The sequence below is a fragment of the Papio anubis genome, chromosome 12 (assembly GCF_008728515.1).
Source record: "Papio anubis isolate 15944 chromosome 12, Panubis1.0, whole genome shotgun sequence".
NCBI lineage: Eukaryota > Metazoa > Chordata > Mammalia > Primates > Cercopithecidae > Papio > Papio anubis.
In genome coordinates, this window is record NC_044987.1 from 679,409 (window position 1) to 695,172 (window position 15,764).

Consider the following 15,764-nt stretch of genomic DNA (forward strand, 5'->3'; position numbering starts at 1 on the left):
TTGTTTTCCCTGCTGGGTACACCTAGATTTCCAGGTTTACTAAATGATTACCTCCTCGTCAGTGCGGATGTAGTTCACTCCATCTGGTTTCCCTGGGTTCTTGTAACTGTGAGGAGAAGAGAGCAGTTTAGCAACAGGGTTGTTACATGATCGCCAGCTTGAACTTCCCTTTTTTCACATAAGGCAGGCTCACCTTTCTCCATCCTGTTTATTGTTGATGAAGTAGCCACGTCTGTATGCACAGCAGATGCCCAACGTGATCAGGGCCAGTACAGCAAGGACAACCAGAACCCCCCCAATAATTCCGCCAATGTTCAGGTCATCTGAAGAAAGGGAGGTTTGGGGAAAGCCATGATACACACTATCTGTTCTTTAAAAAGGCCCTGACCCTGCTGTGCCTCCTTCCTTCACCCCAAACCCACTTGCCTCCTGCCCCCTCAGGCCTACCCCAGCTAGAAGAGAGAACTTAATCTTTCTAGCCTAGAACATATAGAACACCATAACTCCTAACTTCACATGTGAAAAGTACTGAGACTTCTACAGCTGAAATGCAGTTACACTGAAAACTGTATTCAAGTGGGCTTGGCACTGTAGGCTTAAAAATCCTCTGGCTGAATGCCTGAGATTACTTATGGGGGAGATGGTTATGAGGACAAGATTAGGAGCCAGGATCCCAAGGAAGAAAAGAATCCCTAATTTCCAGGGCCTCTCTGTTGTGGACTGCTGTGGGGAAGAAAGTTAGTTTCAAGTCTTACTTAAAAGTAAAGAATCCTAGATAAGAACTAGAGCTCTGCCTCTGCTGGCTGCCTGACCTCCGATCTATACGCCCTCTGAAAGGAGACGCCTGGAACCCTTTCTCCTGTCTGTACTCAGCAAAGGCACTGGGTCACCTTCACATGGGGCTCTGGCAGTCGTTTCCTTCAAGCAAGCAACACATGGAAAACAGGGAATTTATCAACAAGAGCCAAGTAACTTGGAAGTTTTAAAAAATCTTTATCCTAGTGTGTTGGTTCTCAAATATGAATGTACACTTAAAAATCAATTTGCAGGCCGGGCGCGGTGGCTCACGCCTGTAATCCCAGCACTTTGGGAGGCCGAGACGGGCGGATCACGAGGTCAGGAGATCGAGACCATCCTGGCTAACACAGTGAAACCCCGTCTCTACTAAAAATACAAAAAACTAGCCGGGCGCGGTGGCGGCGCCTGTGGTCCCAGCTACTCGGGAGGCTGAGGCAGGAGAATGGCGTGAACCCGGGAGGCGGAGCTTGCAGTGAGCCAAGATTGTGATTTTTTTTTTTTTTTTTTTTTTTTTGAGACAGAGTCTCGCTCCGTCGCCCAGGCTGGTGTGCAGTGGCGCAACCTCTGCCTCCTGGATTCAAGGGATTCTCCCGCCTCAGCCTCCCAAGTTACTGGGATTACAGGCGCCTGCCACCACACCAGGCTAATTTTTGTATTTTTAGTAGAGACAGAGTTTTGCCATGTTGGCTAGGCTGGTCTCGAACTCCTGACCTCAGGTGATCCACCTGCCTCAGCGTACCAAAGTGCTAGGATTATAGGTGTGAGCCACTGCGCCTGGCCATGCAATTTTGATATTAAAATGTCAATTCCCAAGTTTCATCAATAAAAAGTCAATAGGCTAAAATAGGTCTGGGGCAAAACTGTAGGAGAAAACAACCCGAAAGCAGAGTTTCTCAAATGTGACAAACGAGAAGAATCATTCGGAATGCTTGTCTTACACACAGATTTCTAGCATATGTCTGAGGTGGGCTCGAATCTGTATGTGAAACAGTGGTCCCAAATGGTCATCACCAGGCAGTTTTGGAAAATGCTGCTCTGAGGGTAGCTCCAAATAGGGAGGAGGAAGAGATTAAAAAAACGCTCCTGGCTAGGCACAGTGGCTCATGCCTGTTAATCCCAGCACTTGGGGAGGCTGAGGCGGGAGGACTGCTTGAGGCCAAGAGTTTGAGACCAGCCTGGGCAACAGTGAGACCCTGTATTTACAAAAAACAAAATTAGCTGAGCTTGCTGGTGTGTGTCTGTTGTCCCAGCTGCCCAGGAGACAGAGATGGGAGGATGGCTTGAAATCTGGGTTTGAGGATGCAGTGACCTGTGATTACACCACTGCACTCCAGCCTGGGCAACAAAGCAAGACCCTGTCTCTCTCTCTCTCTTTTTTTTTTTTTTTGAGACGGAGTCTTGCTCTGTCGCCCAGGCTGGAGCGCAATGGCCGGATCTCAGCTCACTGCAACCTCTGCCTCCCAGGTTTACGCCATTCTCCTGCCTCAGCCTCCTAAGTGACTGGGACTACAGGCGCCTGCCACCACGCCCGGCTAATTTTTTGTATTTTTTAGTAGAGATAGGGTTTCACCGTGTTAGCCAGGATGGTCTCGATCTCCTGACCTCGTGATCCACCCGTCTCGGCCTCCCAAAGTGCTGGGATTACAGGCTTGAGCCACCGCGCCCGGCCGTCTCTCTCTCTTTTTTAGGGGGGACGGAGTTTCACTCTGTTGCCCAGACTGGAGTGGTTTTGTTGCTGCTGCTGCTGTTTTAAGGGGGAAAAAAAAAAAAAAAAAAACCTCCCCAAGTGATTTGGACACATCCTATCTGGCCCCATCCTCCTCTCAATAACCCTCTTTTAGGGGAACAAGAGCCCTGAGATAATATTACTCTAAGGGCTAAAGCTTTGTCTGCAGGTAAAATTACTAGGGCTAAAACTCAGTTTTCTACAAAATGGTTGTAACTGGATAAATTTCTGGAGACCTGACGCCACCTTACATTTTAATAATTCTATCAATTACCAAAGAATGGAGTTTACTAAACTCGCAGTGAAAGTTACAAGGCTGGCCACGTTCCCAATACCAGCAGATCCCAGAAGGTTTTGTTTTGAGGACCTGCTTATCTGGACTTGGTTTTCTCAACCTTCCCTTCACTGTCCAGTGGGTGCTGGTGGATCTAGTCGGCTCCAGAAGAAAGCTAACCCATGGCAGAAGAGTTCTCTAAGCTGATGGTATAATACTAAACTAAAATGTTCTATTCACTTCCCAGTCTTGTGATGAAACCTTTTCAAAAAAGAACTCACAGACTTCCATCTCCTGCTCCTCACACCTGGCTGAGCCTGCGTCATTGGAAGCAATGCAGTAGTACTGCCCAGAGTCGTCCTTGTGAACAGCAGTGAACACCTGTTTCAGGGAATGACAAGTAAATAACTGGACCAATCCTGGGGCCGACTTCTGAGAGCACATCCAGCTGGGTGCAGAACTAGGTCGACACCTGCTCGCTTGCTTTCGGCTTCCCCGTGGCTTCCCCAGCACTGCATGTTCCTCCCTGACCCACTCCCGGACACCTGCCTGAGAGCTCCCCAACAACCAATCCCCTTGGGACTGGAAGCACCAAAGCCCGGCAACATCCAAAATGTGAGGTGGAGCCTTGCTTTTCTTCTGGTAAAGGGGCTCTTCAATGATGACTGCTCCTTGGGCAACATTTTGGCAAAATGAACAGAGGACCCTATTACAATCTGTCTGATGACTACGTGGAGCTGGATAGTCCACAGACCAGAAGGTACCTCCCAGGAGAGAACTACACGCACAGTAAAGCCTGGTGTGGTTTGTACTTTGTCCTCTAGTGCATGACCAATCTGTTTTCTCTCCTCCCCCACCTCCCACCACCACCGCTGGGTTATGTTGAAACAAATTCCAAACACCTTTTATCCATAAATACTTCAGTATCTCTAGAAGACTGTAAAAAATCGTAACCACAATACCTTTATCATGCCTAAATTAATTAATAATTGCTTAATAGATCATCAAATACCTGCTAGTAATCGAATTTCCCCGATTGTCTAATGACTTTTACAGTTAATTATCCGATCAGGGCCCTAGTAACGTTTGCTTAATATCCCTCTTCAGTCTCAATCTATGGTTTCTTTCTCTTACCCCCTAAGAATGTACTTGTTTATAAAAGGAAGAAGGGTCATTTTTCCTGTAGAATCCCTAACATTCTAGATTTTTAGCAGCTGTTTTATCAAGAAGTTTCAGTATCTCTCCTAATAATTATTATTTTCACAATACGCATCTCTTGCCCCAACAAAGACATCTCCATTCTCACCTCTTAGAAGAGATCTTACCAGAGTGCCTGTTTCAGAGTTTAAGTGGAAAGAAGAATTGCGAAATCTGGGATTGGCTCTGGAATCCGTGGGCAGTGGCACATCATTGCGATACCAGCTGTAGTGAGGCCGGGGGTGGCCCTCACTCTCCTGGCAGTACAGCGTTGCCATCTTGCCTACTGGTACAGCCTTCGGCACTCTACAGACAGGGGTCACTGGCTTCACTGTAGGAAAAGAAGGGGGTGGTGGTGAAGATCTCAGCAACAGGGCTCTATTCTTATTAAAGCCCACAAGAAATCAGCTCCAAAGACAAGAAAGCCAGTTCGGGTTCCTGCGCCACTGCTGCTCCCAGGATCACAACTGCAGACTGACAAGCCGCCACTGCCTCCCACCCTCCTGTATGTTAAAGTGCCTTCTCTAGCTGGTGGAAGGAGTGACAGGAACTTCACTTCCCTTCTCACCCTCTACCCCCAACTCAGGCAGTCTCGGCTCTCAACAGTTCTCCCCTCCCTAAGCCATGTGAAGCCCTCAGGGACACAGTTCTGGAAGGACAGAAACCAAGACACTCCCTGATCTCATGCATCCTACGGCTACAGACTCGGGAGGCCTGAAAATGGCGGCAATGTCTCATCTTCGCACGAGCTCCTACCTTGCACAGTTAACTCGATCACAATCTCATCAATTTCCTTGCGGTCATTTCGAGCCACCACCTCACAGCGATAGAGGGCCGAGTCTCTCCGTGTCACATTCCAGACCTTCAGGGACGTCTTCCCCAGTATTTCTGCACGACCTGCCAAGTCTCCTACAGAAAAGACATGAGGCACCAAAAAACTCTTTACAGAAATCAGCCACTTGAAGAGGGTGGGGCCAGCACTGGATGCCACAGCAAGGAAGACTGCAGATCCATTTTTATTTTTATTCCGGAGTACAGAAGTGAACTCTCTAAGGACAGGAACCATGACCTATTCCTACCTGTAACCTAAACACCAAAAATTGTTCCTGGTGTGCAAGACGCACTCATTACCATGTGTCTCTGTCATTAAAGCCAGGAACTTCACCTCCTCCTCCTCATTTCCAGGAAGGACTGCCCATGAATAGAAAAAAAACACCACTAGAAAAACAACCAATGTTCCATAAATGATGCTGAGATAACTTGATATCCACTTGCAAACACATCAAGTTGAACCTCTCTCTCACTCCATATACATAGGAGTTAAAACTGTAAAACTCTTAGAAAAATGCATACGCATAAATCCCTCATGACCTTGGACTGGGCAGTGGTTTCTTAGATATGACACCAAAAGCACAAGCACACACTAAAAACAGTTATGCCAGACTTCATCAAAATGCAAAGGACAAAGGCAGGTGAAAACACAATCCACCTAATGGGAGAAACATCTGCAAATCATCCATCCAGCCTAGCATCCAGAATAAAGAAAGAATTTACACTTCAGTAATAAGCAGACAACTTAATTTAAAAACTGGACATAAGGGTGGGTGCAGTGGTGCACACATGTAGTCTCAGCTACTCAGAAGGCTGAGGTGGGAGGATTATTTGAGCCTGGGAATTCATGTCCAGCCTCTGCAATGCAGTGAGATCCTGTTTCTAGAAAAAAAAAAATCTTTTTAAATGGACATAAATTTGAACAGACATTTCTCCAAAGAAAATACACAAATAAGACCCTCAACATCATTAGTCACCAGAAAATGCAAATCAAATCCACAAGACGCCACTTCAGATCCACTAAGATGGTCAGAACTTAAACAGTCAGACAGTAACAAGTGTTGGTGAGGATGTGGGGAAATACACTGCTGGTAGGAATGTAAAATCGTAAAGCAGCTTTGAAAAACACTCTGTCAGTTTTTTAAAAAACTAAACATGCAACTACTATAAGACCCAGCAATTGTACTCTTGGTCATTTATCCCAGAGAAATGAAAACTTAGGTTCACACAAAAACCTGTAAACAAATATTGATAGCAGCATTATTGATAGTAGCCAAAAAGTGGAAACAACCCATTTTTTTAATCCGTCAATACAATGGATAAAATAATGTAGTATCTCTACAATGGAACATTATTCAGCCATAAAAAGAAATGAAGTACTGGCACACGCTGCAACAGATGAACCTTGAAAACACGATGCTGAGTGAAAGAAGTCAGCCACGAAAGACTACAGTTTCTATGAAGTGTCCAGAATAGGCAAATCCACCGACACACAAAGTGGAATCAGAGCTGCCAGGGATGCGGGAGGAGGACTGACTGCTGCTGGGTACGGGGTTTCTTTGTGGGATGATGAAAATGTTCTGGAATTTGATGGTGGTGATGGTTGCACAATTGTGTGAATATACTAAAAACCCCTGAATTGTATACTTTAAAAGGATGAGACCTATGCAGTATGAATTATAGCTCAAGAAAAAAAGATTTTAAACATAAGACATAATAACACTTTTCAAAGCAGCACGAAGAACCTGGAAAACAACAAATAGGGGCAGGAGTTAGGAAAACACGACACAAAAGAGTAGCAACTACTTACCACTAACCTGACAACTGCTGACAAGGACGTGAAGGGCTTGCCATAGCACACTACAAACAGCCACTAAAAGATGCTTCCGATGCAGCACAGACATTGGTATCAACATTTTCTAATAAGAACCTTTGTTATACAGCCACCCATTAGTGGAGGATTCGAACTTCTACCATGTGAGAAAAGAGTAAATAAACCCCACCAGGGTGCTTCTGGTGCAGGCCCGCACTGAGGAGAGGCAAGAGGCCCAGTAGAGCTGCATCCTCCCCCAGTCCCTGCATTCTGTGCGGGAAACAGTCTCCCTCGGCCTCCCCATCCCTGTGGCTAAGAGCAAAACGTTTAATCCCCAGAAACAGAAAGTTCTTTAAATAATTTCTCACCTGGTTCCTCTGATGCTCTAAACTACATGCTTAGGGTTTAGCAGGGTCAGCCTGAGTTGCCAAAGAAAACAGATCTGTGTTCTGAGAAGAACATTTCCATCACTCCAAAACTAAGAGGCAAAGGAGGGACTTCATGTGAGTGGGAAGCAAAACTCTTCTGAGGAGACTCAGGCTCCTGACAACACTGAGAACCCAAAGCAAGACTGTGTTGGAGCTGTTTCCACAAATCCCTCAACTCTCAACTTCTCTGAGAACTCCACAGGCTCCGACCAATGCACAAGCCTGCATGTGTACCTCCTGCGGCTCCCGCCCTCCTGTCAGAAAATAGGTGTCATCCTCCTCTCCAGCCACCTGCCTGCCTCCCTCTGTGCCGCTTGGCACAGCAAAGCCCTAGCAGGCCCCCCTCGAGTCTCTTTCCCTGCCTGCACCCCAGCTTGGGCCCCCCGCCAGCCCTCTCCTGGACTCAGAAGGCCTCTGACTTGGGCCTCTGCTCTGATTGTGCCACCTCCAATCTCTTCTCTATAGCAGCCACTTCAGTCTTCTGAAACATAGATGCAGCCATGGCATTTCCCCTCAGATACCGCCCATGCTCGCCTGGCAGTCAGTGCAGTCTGCCTGGCCAGGCGACCTCTCCAACCCCTCTCCTCCCTCTCTCCCTGTCCGTGTACCGGCAACAGTGGGGAACTTGCAGTCTTTCCCATCAGCCAGTCTGTCTGTTGCTTCTGTGTCTTCATACACAGCATTCTCTCCTGACCACCACCTCTCTCCACACCATCCTGCCTGCTAACCAGCCACCCTTCACACCGCACCCAGAGAGGCCACTTTGGGGAGCCTTCCCTGACCACCAGCCTCCCACCCAGGAGGCTGTCACTTCAGGGTACCCCATGCTTTCTCCCCATCGGCAACCCCAGCACCAAGCCTGAAACACAGTGGTTGGCTCAATTTGTGCCGTGCCCTTGCTGAAACATACGGTCCTTCTCATTCACTCACTTACATCACACACATGAGGATCGTGAGAAGATGGCCTAGGAAAATGCTCACTTTGATTCCCCAAAGAGATGGGGCTGTGAGCAGATTAAGATCCTAGCTAATGAACTGCACTTGCTGATGCTGGGTGACAGGTACAGGGAGGCTTGATATGCCACTTGCATTACTTTTGCATATGTTTGGAATTTTCCATAATTATAAATCTTAAAAAATAAAAAAATAAAAAATAAAAAACTCAGTCCTAGCTACAGATGCAGGTTACCAGTCTGAGGTAAGTTTCTGGCCAAGAGTGCACACCCAGGTCCATGGGCAGAGGAAAGGTCAACAGGCAAGACAACTACAGGATCATACCCTGAATTTTGTTGTCAAAAAACACGTATGTGGTTTGGTCATCTTGAATTTTCTTCCATTCGATCCTGGGGTCACTTGTCTGCGAATCTGTAATGATGCAAGACAGTTCCACACCTAACAAGCAAAGGAAAAAAAGAACTCTCAGTGAATGTGGAGTGCTTTTCGGTTCAGCTGCATCCAGACCCCGCAAGCTATCCCTAATTCAAGAGGCCTTTCATGCAGATTAAAAACCTAGCCAATTCCATACTCCAAGAGACTTTGAGAAAGGATGAGTTTTTGCCAGAAAATAAAGATAATTAGCAAGGATTTTACTACATAGTGTACCCCCTCCCTTAAACACCCTGCTTGTATATAAGAAATTTCTTGGCCAGGCGCGGTGGCTCACACCTATAATCTTAGCACTTTGGGAGGCCGAGGAGGGCGGATCACCTGAGGTCAGGAGTTTGAGACCAGCCAGGCCAAACATGGCAAAGCCCCACACAAAAATCAGCTGGGGGTGGTGGCAGGTACCTGTAATCCCAGCTACTCAGGAGGCTGAGCAGGAGAATCGCTTCAACCCGGGAGGCAGAGGCTGCAATGAGCTGAGATTGCGCCACTGCACTCCAGTCTGGGCAACAAGGGCGAGACTCCATCTCAAAAAAAAAAAAAAAAGAAATTTCTTTGTGGTGTGATCACAAAGCCAGGCAGGAGTGCGATGCCAGCTGATGGAAAACCGCACAGGGCTCCCTGCCGGCCTGCTGATGCCATGCTCCATGGGCCTGTGCACCGCAGAGCAGCCCACCTCCAACATCTCCTTGGCACACTGCAGAGACGGATGTGTCCTGAGTTGGCTGCAAGACACCAAATGTCCAGTAGATGGTGCCCATTATCCGAGGCATCTCCTTTGTACTTACTTTCAAATTCCTGTACCACTGGGGTTCGATTGCTGGATTTGAGATTTACAGCCCCTATCAGGCAGCCTGAAGGAGAAAGAAACCTAAAATCAGAGACAATGTATCTCAAACAGCAGAGAAACCTTGCACAGAGGTCAGGTTTTCCTGTCTGTGTATGCTATGGTTACTAACCACAGAGGATGGAAAAATATTCCACAATAAAGTCTCTTAGGTAAGCCAAGTTAACTGCTTTCTCTCACAAATCTGACCTTCACTGGAAGGAACCAAGGGAAAGAGAAAAGTTCTAAGAATTCCTTCTCCTTTTTAGTCCCAGGACAAAGCCCTCAGAGCTTTAAAGCCTTTTGTCTAGGCATTTCCCATTGACCCTCCGACACCTCTCACCCAGACCTGCTGGGCCTTCTGCCCTTCCTCCCTCCATCCTCCCCTCTTCCCCAGGCTTCCGATGCTGCACAGGCACCCCCAGTGGCACATGATACAGTCCAGACTCTTGGGCTGGAACTCTCCCCTTCAGGGCGGCATCAACACTCTCTGGGTATGGTTATCAACCAGCTAGGAGTCCACCTTGCTGTATGAGCAACCTGGTGGTTCCAGTCCACGAAGTTTTCACCGATCTTTGTTGAAATGAGAAAAATAATAATATAACACGGTAATTTTCATGAAGCTAAGTTCATATCATTGATGAAAGCAAGATAGCTACTTGCATGGCAATCCCTTTCAAAACCAGCATCTGATTCCTTATGGGTAATCAGAAACCTGTTTTCCACAGTCTCAAAATTTCTCAACTAATCTTGGAGAGAAGATCAAGCAGGTACATAGACCACCTACAAAATATTATTCTTCAGCTGTCATGCCCCTAATAAAATATGCCGTCCCCAAAGAAGGACTTCATACAGAACACCCCTATGAAGGCCTCTGGGTCCTGGCTTATGATAACTGCTAAAGAAAATGTACAGCACAACTCTGCTCCAAGCTGCTTTAACTCCTTGCATATTGGGCAGCCTCACGCAGCCCATTCTTTTCCTTTATCTTCTTTAGCGGCCCAGCTACATGGATCTTTTCTTTCTCAATAGTCAGATTTCACTAATTCTAGCAAAAGCCCTAAAGAATAATCCAATAAAGAGGGATGGAAAACAGAAGTATAATATACCTGAATTGCTACTGGTTCCTAAAACACTTCTACAAAAGGTTATAGAACAAAGAACAAGTGCAGATAATTTTATTTTGTTTGGATAACCACGGCTACTCCCTCTGGAAGCCAGAAATACATCCCGTGCACGTGCAGCCCTTTCTACTTCTTCAAAATGAAAGCTCCCAGTGATGCATCACTAAAGAATGATATATGAGGCTCTGCGTCTCTACCAAGGCCACACAAGTTTCTTCTAAGGAAAGTGACCATAAACATTTCTTCAGTATGATCACCATAACTTAGATGAGACACCGACACTGGCTACAAGGGACTATGACCAGAGATCAGCTCTGGCCCAAAGACCATCAACTGACTGAGAGGTGTCACGAGAGCACTGCTCACCTGGATAATAACTGGACAACTCAATCACATCTTTTCTCTTAAGAAGTATGAAGCCAAGAGAAATAAGAAAATGGGAGAGCTTACAGTCTAGAGAAATAGAAGTACATTATAAGGAGATATAGGCTGCTTGGTCAAAATGGTGGAAAATACTAGAGTTGATAACAACAGGTGAACTAGAGGACATAAAAGGTAAATGATGTTTAATTTTCATGAAGGCCAACTGAGATATGTATCTTTATAATAAACTTGGAAGGTAAACTAAACCAATTTGTTTCTTACAACCTCAAAGAAGCTAAATAATGGCAATTGTCACTTCTTTTATCCCTCAGCGTTATGGCAAAGAAATGAATGTTTTATACTTTTTTTTTTTTTTTTTGAGACGGAGTCTTGCTCTGTTGCCCAGGCTGGAATGCAGTGGCGCCATCTCAGCTCACTGCAAGCTCCGCCTCCCAGGTTCAGGCCATTCTCCTGCCTCAGCCTCCCGAGTAGGTGGGACTACAGGCACCCGCCACCACGCCCAGCTAGTTTTTTGTATTTTTAGTAGAGACGGGGTTTCACTGTGTTAGCCAGGATGGTCTCGATCTCCTGAGCTCGTGATCTGCCCGCCTTGGCCTCCCAAAGTGCTAGGATTACAGGCGTGAGCCACCGTGCCCAGCCTGCTTTATATTTCTTAATGAAGACTTGGCCTGACCACTCTCTTGCTCAACTATCCTAGATAAGTTTCACAAGCAGCTTTGTATTTTATTTTTCATGAACTACACATGAGACTTAAATACAGGTAGCTTTTTATACTAATCCTAGAAGGCAGTATGTCCCAGGAAGACTCCAGAGCAGAGGATCACTACAAGTCACGTGAAGTTCTAGCTTAAATGACTATCTGCAATAGCTGGGCACTACCTCAAATAAGGTCCCACGCTGAGAGTCCTTCCTCAGAATTATCCTTCTATTTCCAAATAATCCTTAAATTTACTAATACTCTAGAACTCCTTTCTTGCCCATCCCCAATAGACCAAGGTGCCACTTTAAAATGTAGATTCCGAGAGAACTACTAAGGAGATGGGTTCTGGGAGCCCGCTTGCAGCGGTGGCTGCTGAAGTTTAATTGTGCACACATTGAATCCAGTGCTACAGGAATACTCATACTGAAGTTACATTATTTAAGACTGAGCAAAGGGTTTTTTGGAAGGAGGAAAAAGGAAAACTGCTAATTTGTCAAATGCTGTTATTCCTATTCAATTTCCTGTCTATTTTAGCCTGTCCATCATACTCTAAGCTCTCTGGGAAATTCCATTCATTCAGCAGTTTTTGTTTTGTTTTTTGAGACAGAGTTTCACTCTTCTCACCCAGACTGGAGTGCAATGGTGTGATCTCGGCTCAATGCAACCTCCGCCTCCCAGGTTCAAGCAATTCTCCTGTCTCAGCCTCCCAAGTAGCTGGGATTACAGGTGCCTGCCACCATACCTGTCTAATTTTTGCATTTTTAGTAGAGACAGGGTTTCACCACGTTGGCCAGACTGGTCTCGAACTCCTGACCTCAGGTGATCTACCCACCTCGGCCTCCCAAAGTGCTGAGATTACAGAGGTGAGCCACCGCGCCTGGCCGTTCAACAGTTTTTATTTATCTCTAATTATGTACTAGATACCTGCCTAGATATTAGGGCTAATACAAGAATAAGATATATAAAAATCTATTAGTCGGCCATGGTGGCACAAGCCTGTAATCCCAGCTACTCAGTAGGCTGAGACAGGAGAATCACTTGAACCCAGGAGGTGGGGGTTACAACGAGCTGAGATCAGGCCACTGCACTCCAGCCTGGGCGACAGAATGAGACTCCATCTCAAAAAAAAGAAAAAAAAAAGGATAGATAAAAATCTGTGCTCTCATGGAGCTAACATTTTAGGATTACAAAAAAAAATATTTATTCATCTTTATTGTATTTCAACATTTGATTGTAAAACTTACTACAAAGCTAGAGTGATTAAAACAGTGTGGGGTCCCCCCACAGCATAAAGACAGACATGCAGATCAAAGGAAAAGAATAGCCCAGAAATAAATCCTTGCATATATGATCAAATGATTTTCCACAAGGATGCCAAAATCATTTAATGAAGAAAGGACAACCTTTCCAACAATGGTGCTGGGAAAACTGGATATCCACATGCAAAACGATGAAGTCAGACCCTTATATTAAGTCAAATACAGAAATTAGCTTAAAACATATAAAACACCTAAATTTAAGAACTAAAACTATAAAATTTTGGAAGAACACATAGAGAAACATCTTCATGACGCTGAGTTAGGCAATGATTTGATATGACACCAACAGCATGGACAACAAAAGAACCAAATAGGTAAATTGGACTTCATCTAAAAAAATTCAAACATCAAAGGACACTACCAAGAAAGTGAAAAGACAATATACAGAATGGGAGAAAATATTTACAAAGCATATATATATGATAAGGGATTAACATCCAGAACATATAAAGAACTCCTACAACTCACAAAAAAACACACAAATGAACAAATTTTAAAATTGGCAAAGAATTCCAACAGACATGCCTCCAAAGAAGATATACCATGAAACGCTGCTCAACATCACTAGCCTTTAAGGAAATTAAATCTAAACCACAATGAGACACCACTTCACACCCATTAGGATGGTTATGATTTCTTTCAAAGGGGGGAAATAATAAGTGTTGGTGAGGATGTGGAGAAACCCAAACCCTGTCCACTGCTGATGCGAATGTAAAATGGTGCAGCCACCATGAAAAGTTTGGCAGTTCCTTGAAAAGTTAAACACAGAATTACTATACAATCCAAATACTGTATGATGTAATTCTTACTCTTCCTCCTCTATAGCTAAGGTACTTTTCCCCTCTGTCTTATGTTTTATTTATCTTTGATTTTCTGCAGTGTGATTATTATATGCCTAGATTTTTTTTTTTTTTTTTTTGGCATTTATCCTGTTTGGTGTTTTCTGAGCTTCATGGATCTGTGGTTTAGTGTCTGGCATTAATTTGGGGAAATTCTCAGTCATAATTGCTTCAAAAATTTTTGTTCTTATCTTCTGTTTCTGGTATTATTTACAAGTATGTTACATCTTCTGTGGTTGCCCCACGTTTCTTGTATATTCTGTTCCATTTTTTAGGTCATCTTTCTCTCTGTGCTTTCAGTTTTGGATGTTTCTGCTGGCATATCCTCAAGCTCAGAGGCTGAGTCCATCAAAAACATTTTTCATTTCTGCTACAGTTTTTTGATCTCTAGTGTTTCCTTTTGATTCTTTCTGAAAATTTCCATCTCTCTGCTTGCACTGTGCATCTGTTCTTGCATGTTATCTACTTATGTTATCTACTTTTTCCATTAGAACCCTTAGCATATTAATCAGAGTTGTTTTAAATGCTCAGTCTGATAATTCCAACATCTCTTTCATATCAGAGTTCTGATGCTTGCTCCATTTCCTCAAACTGTTTTTGCTTTTTGTACTTTTTGTTGAAAGCCAGACATGATTACCCAGGAAAATAAACTGTAGTAAACAAGCCTTTAATGTTATGGTGGGTAAGGTGTGTGTGTAGGAGGGAAGCATTCTATAGACCTACGATTAGGTCTCAGTCTTTCAGTAAGACTATGCCCTTGGGCTGTGACCTTCACCACTGTGTCTCCGTCCCCACTCCCCTTGGGTGGAAAGATGACTAGAGGCAGCAAGAGTTAAGTACCTAACAAGTGGGATTTCTTCCTGAAACACATAAAAATCAATTACAGTATTACAACATATTAATAAAGTGAAGGGGAAAAAACCACATGATCATCCCAACTAATGCAGAAAAAGCATCTGACCTAATGCAACCTTTCAAGATAAAAACACTCAGCAAACTAGGAATAGAAAGAACTTTCTATACATTATAAAAGTCATATATGAAAAACCTACAGCTGACAGCATATTCAGTGGTGAAAGACTCAAAGTTTTTCCCCTACAATCAGGAACAAGACGATGCCCACTTTCACCGCTTCTATTCAACATGATATTGGAATTTCTAGCAAGAGAAATTTGTCAAGAAAAAGACAAAAAAGGAATCAAAGTTGGAAAGGAAGTAGGAAAATTATCTCTGTTTGTAGCTGGCATGATCTTAGACATAGAAAACCCTACATATTCTAACACTAAAAATATCAGAATAAATAAATGAGTTCAGCAAGGCTGCAGGATACAAAACCAACACACAGTACTTCTGGTTCTCAGTCTAGCATGCAAACAGCTTAGAAGCCCTCTTCCATCTTGACGACAAGTAAAATGCTGAACAACCTGAAAATCAACAACTCTTCTTAGATTTGTCCGAGAATTGAGGTCATAGGTCAAAACACTGTCTCCAGATTGGAGAGACAGACAGGCAGATAGAGAATCCCAACCTGCAGAGCAGAAACTCAGGAGAAGAAGCCTCTGCAGGAACCACCAGTACTAGAGTAGGAAAACCTAAACTGTAATTGATGAATCGTTGGAGTCTCAGTACCAACAAGTCTGAGAGTTAAAAACTCCATGGGGCCCAGTCTTAGCAGGCCCCCCAGACATTCTTGTGAGTTTTATCTCCAGAGGCCCTACCTGGTTCTCTCACTGAAGACAGGAGAAAAATCCCCTCGTGCTCCTGGCATAGGGAGGGGAAATGTTAGCCATTTTGAAATACCTCTAAAGCATTCTGTCCTTAACAAGTCCTGCCCAAAAGAAAAATTGTCTTACCAGAGTCTAACCTACTGGGATTTAATCAGGGCCTAACTGACCTGGATTTGTGTTATAATTTCTTCAAAAATCACAATTATAAACCAAAATTATAAGTATTAACTCATGTAATTACCTTTATCGGAGATCTCAGTATCTTCATACACCTTCGAGTTATTGTCTAAGTATTCTTTCATTTCAACCTGCGGGTCTCCCTTTCATATTTCCTGTAGAGGTCTGGTGGTAATGAACTCCCTCAGCTTTCATTTATCTGGCAATGTCTTAATTTC

The 15,764-nt window shown here is 44.4% G+C and overlaps 1 protein-coding gene across 1 annotated transcript in view; it reads right to left on the minus strand.

Moving 5' to 3' along the window:
• Window positions 1-15,764, minus strand: part of JAM3 (junctional adhesion molecule 3) — a 72,633-nt gene that overhangs the window by 2,791 nt on the left and 54,078 nt on the right. Inside the window, 7 exon segments of the mRNA XM_003910985.5 lie at window positions 52-106; window positions 194-323; window positions 3,080-3,179; window positions 4,124-4,326; window positions 4,752-4,904; window positions 8,346-8,459; window positions 9,239-9,304. Coding sequence (XP_003911034.2) covers window positions 52-106; window positions 194-323; window positions 3,080-3,179; window positions 4,124-4,326; window positions 4,752-4,904; window positions 8,346-8,459; window positions 9,239-9,304 — 821 coding nt within the window.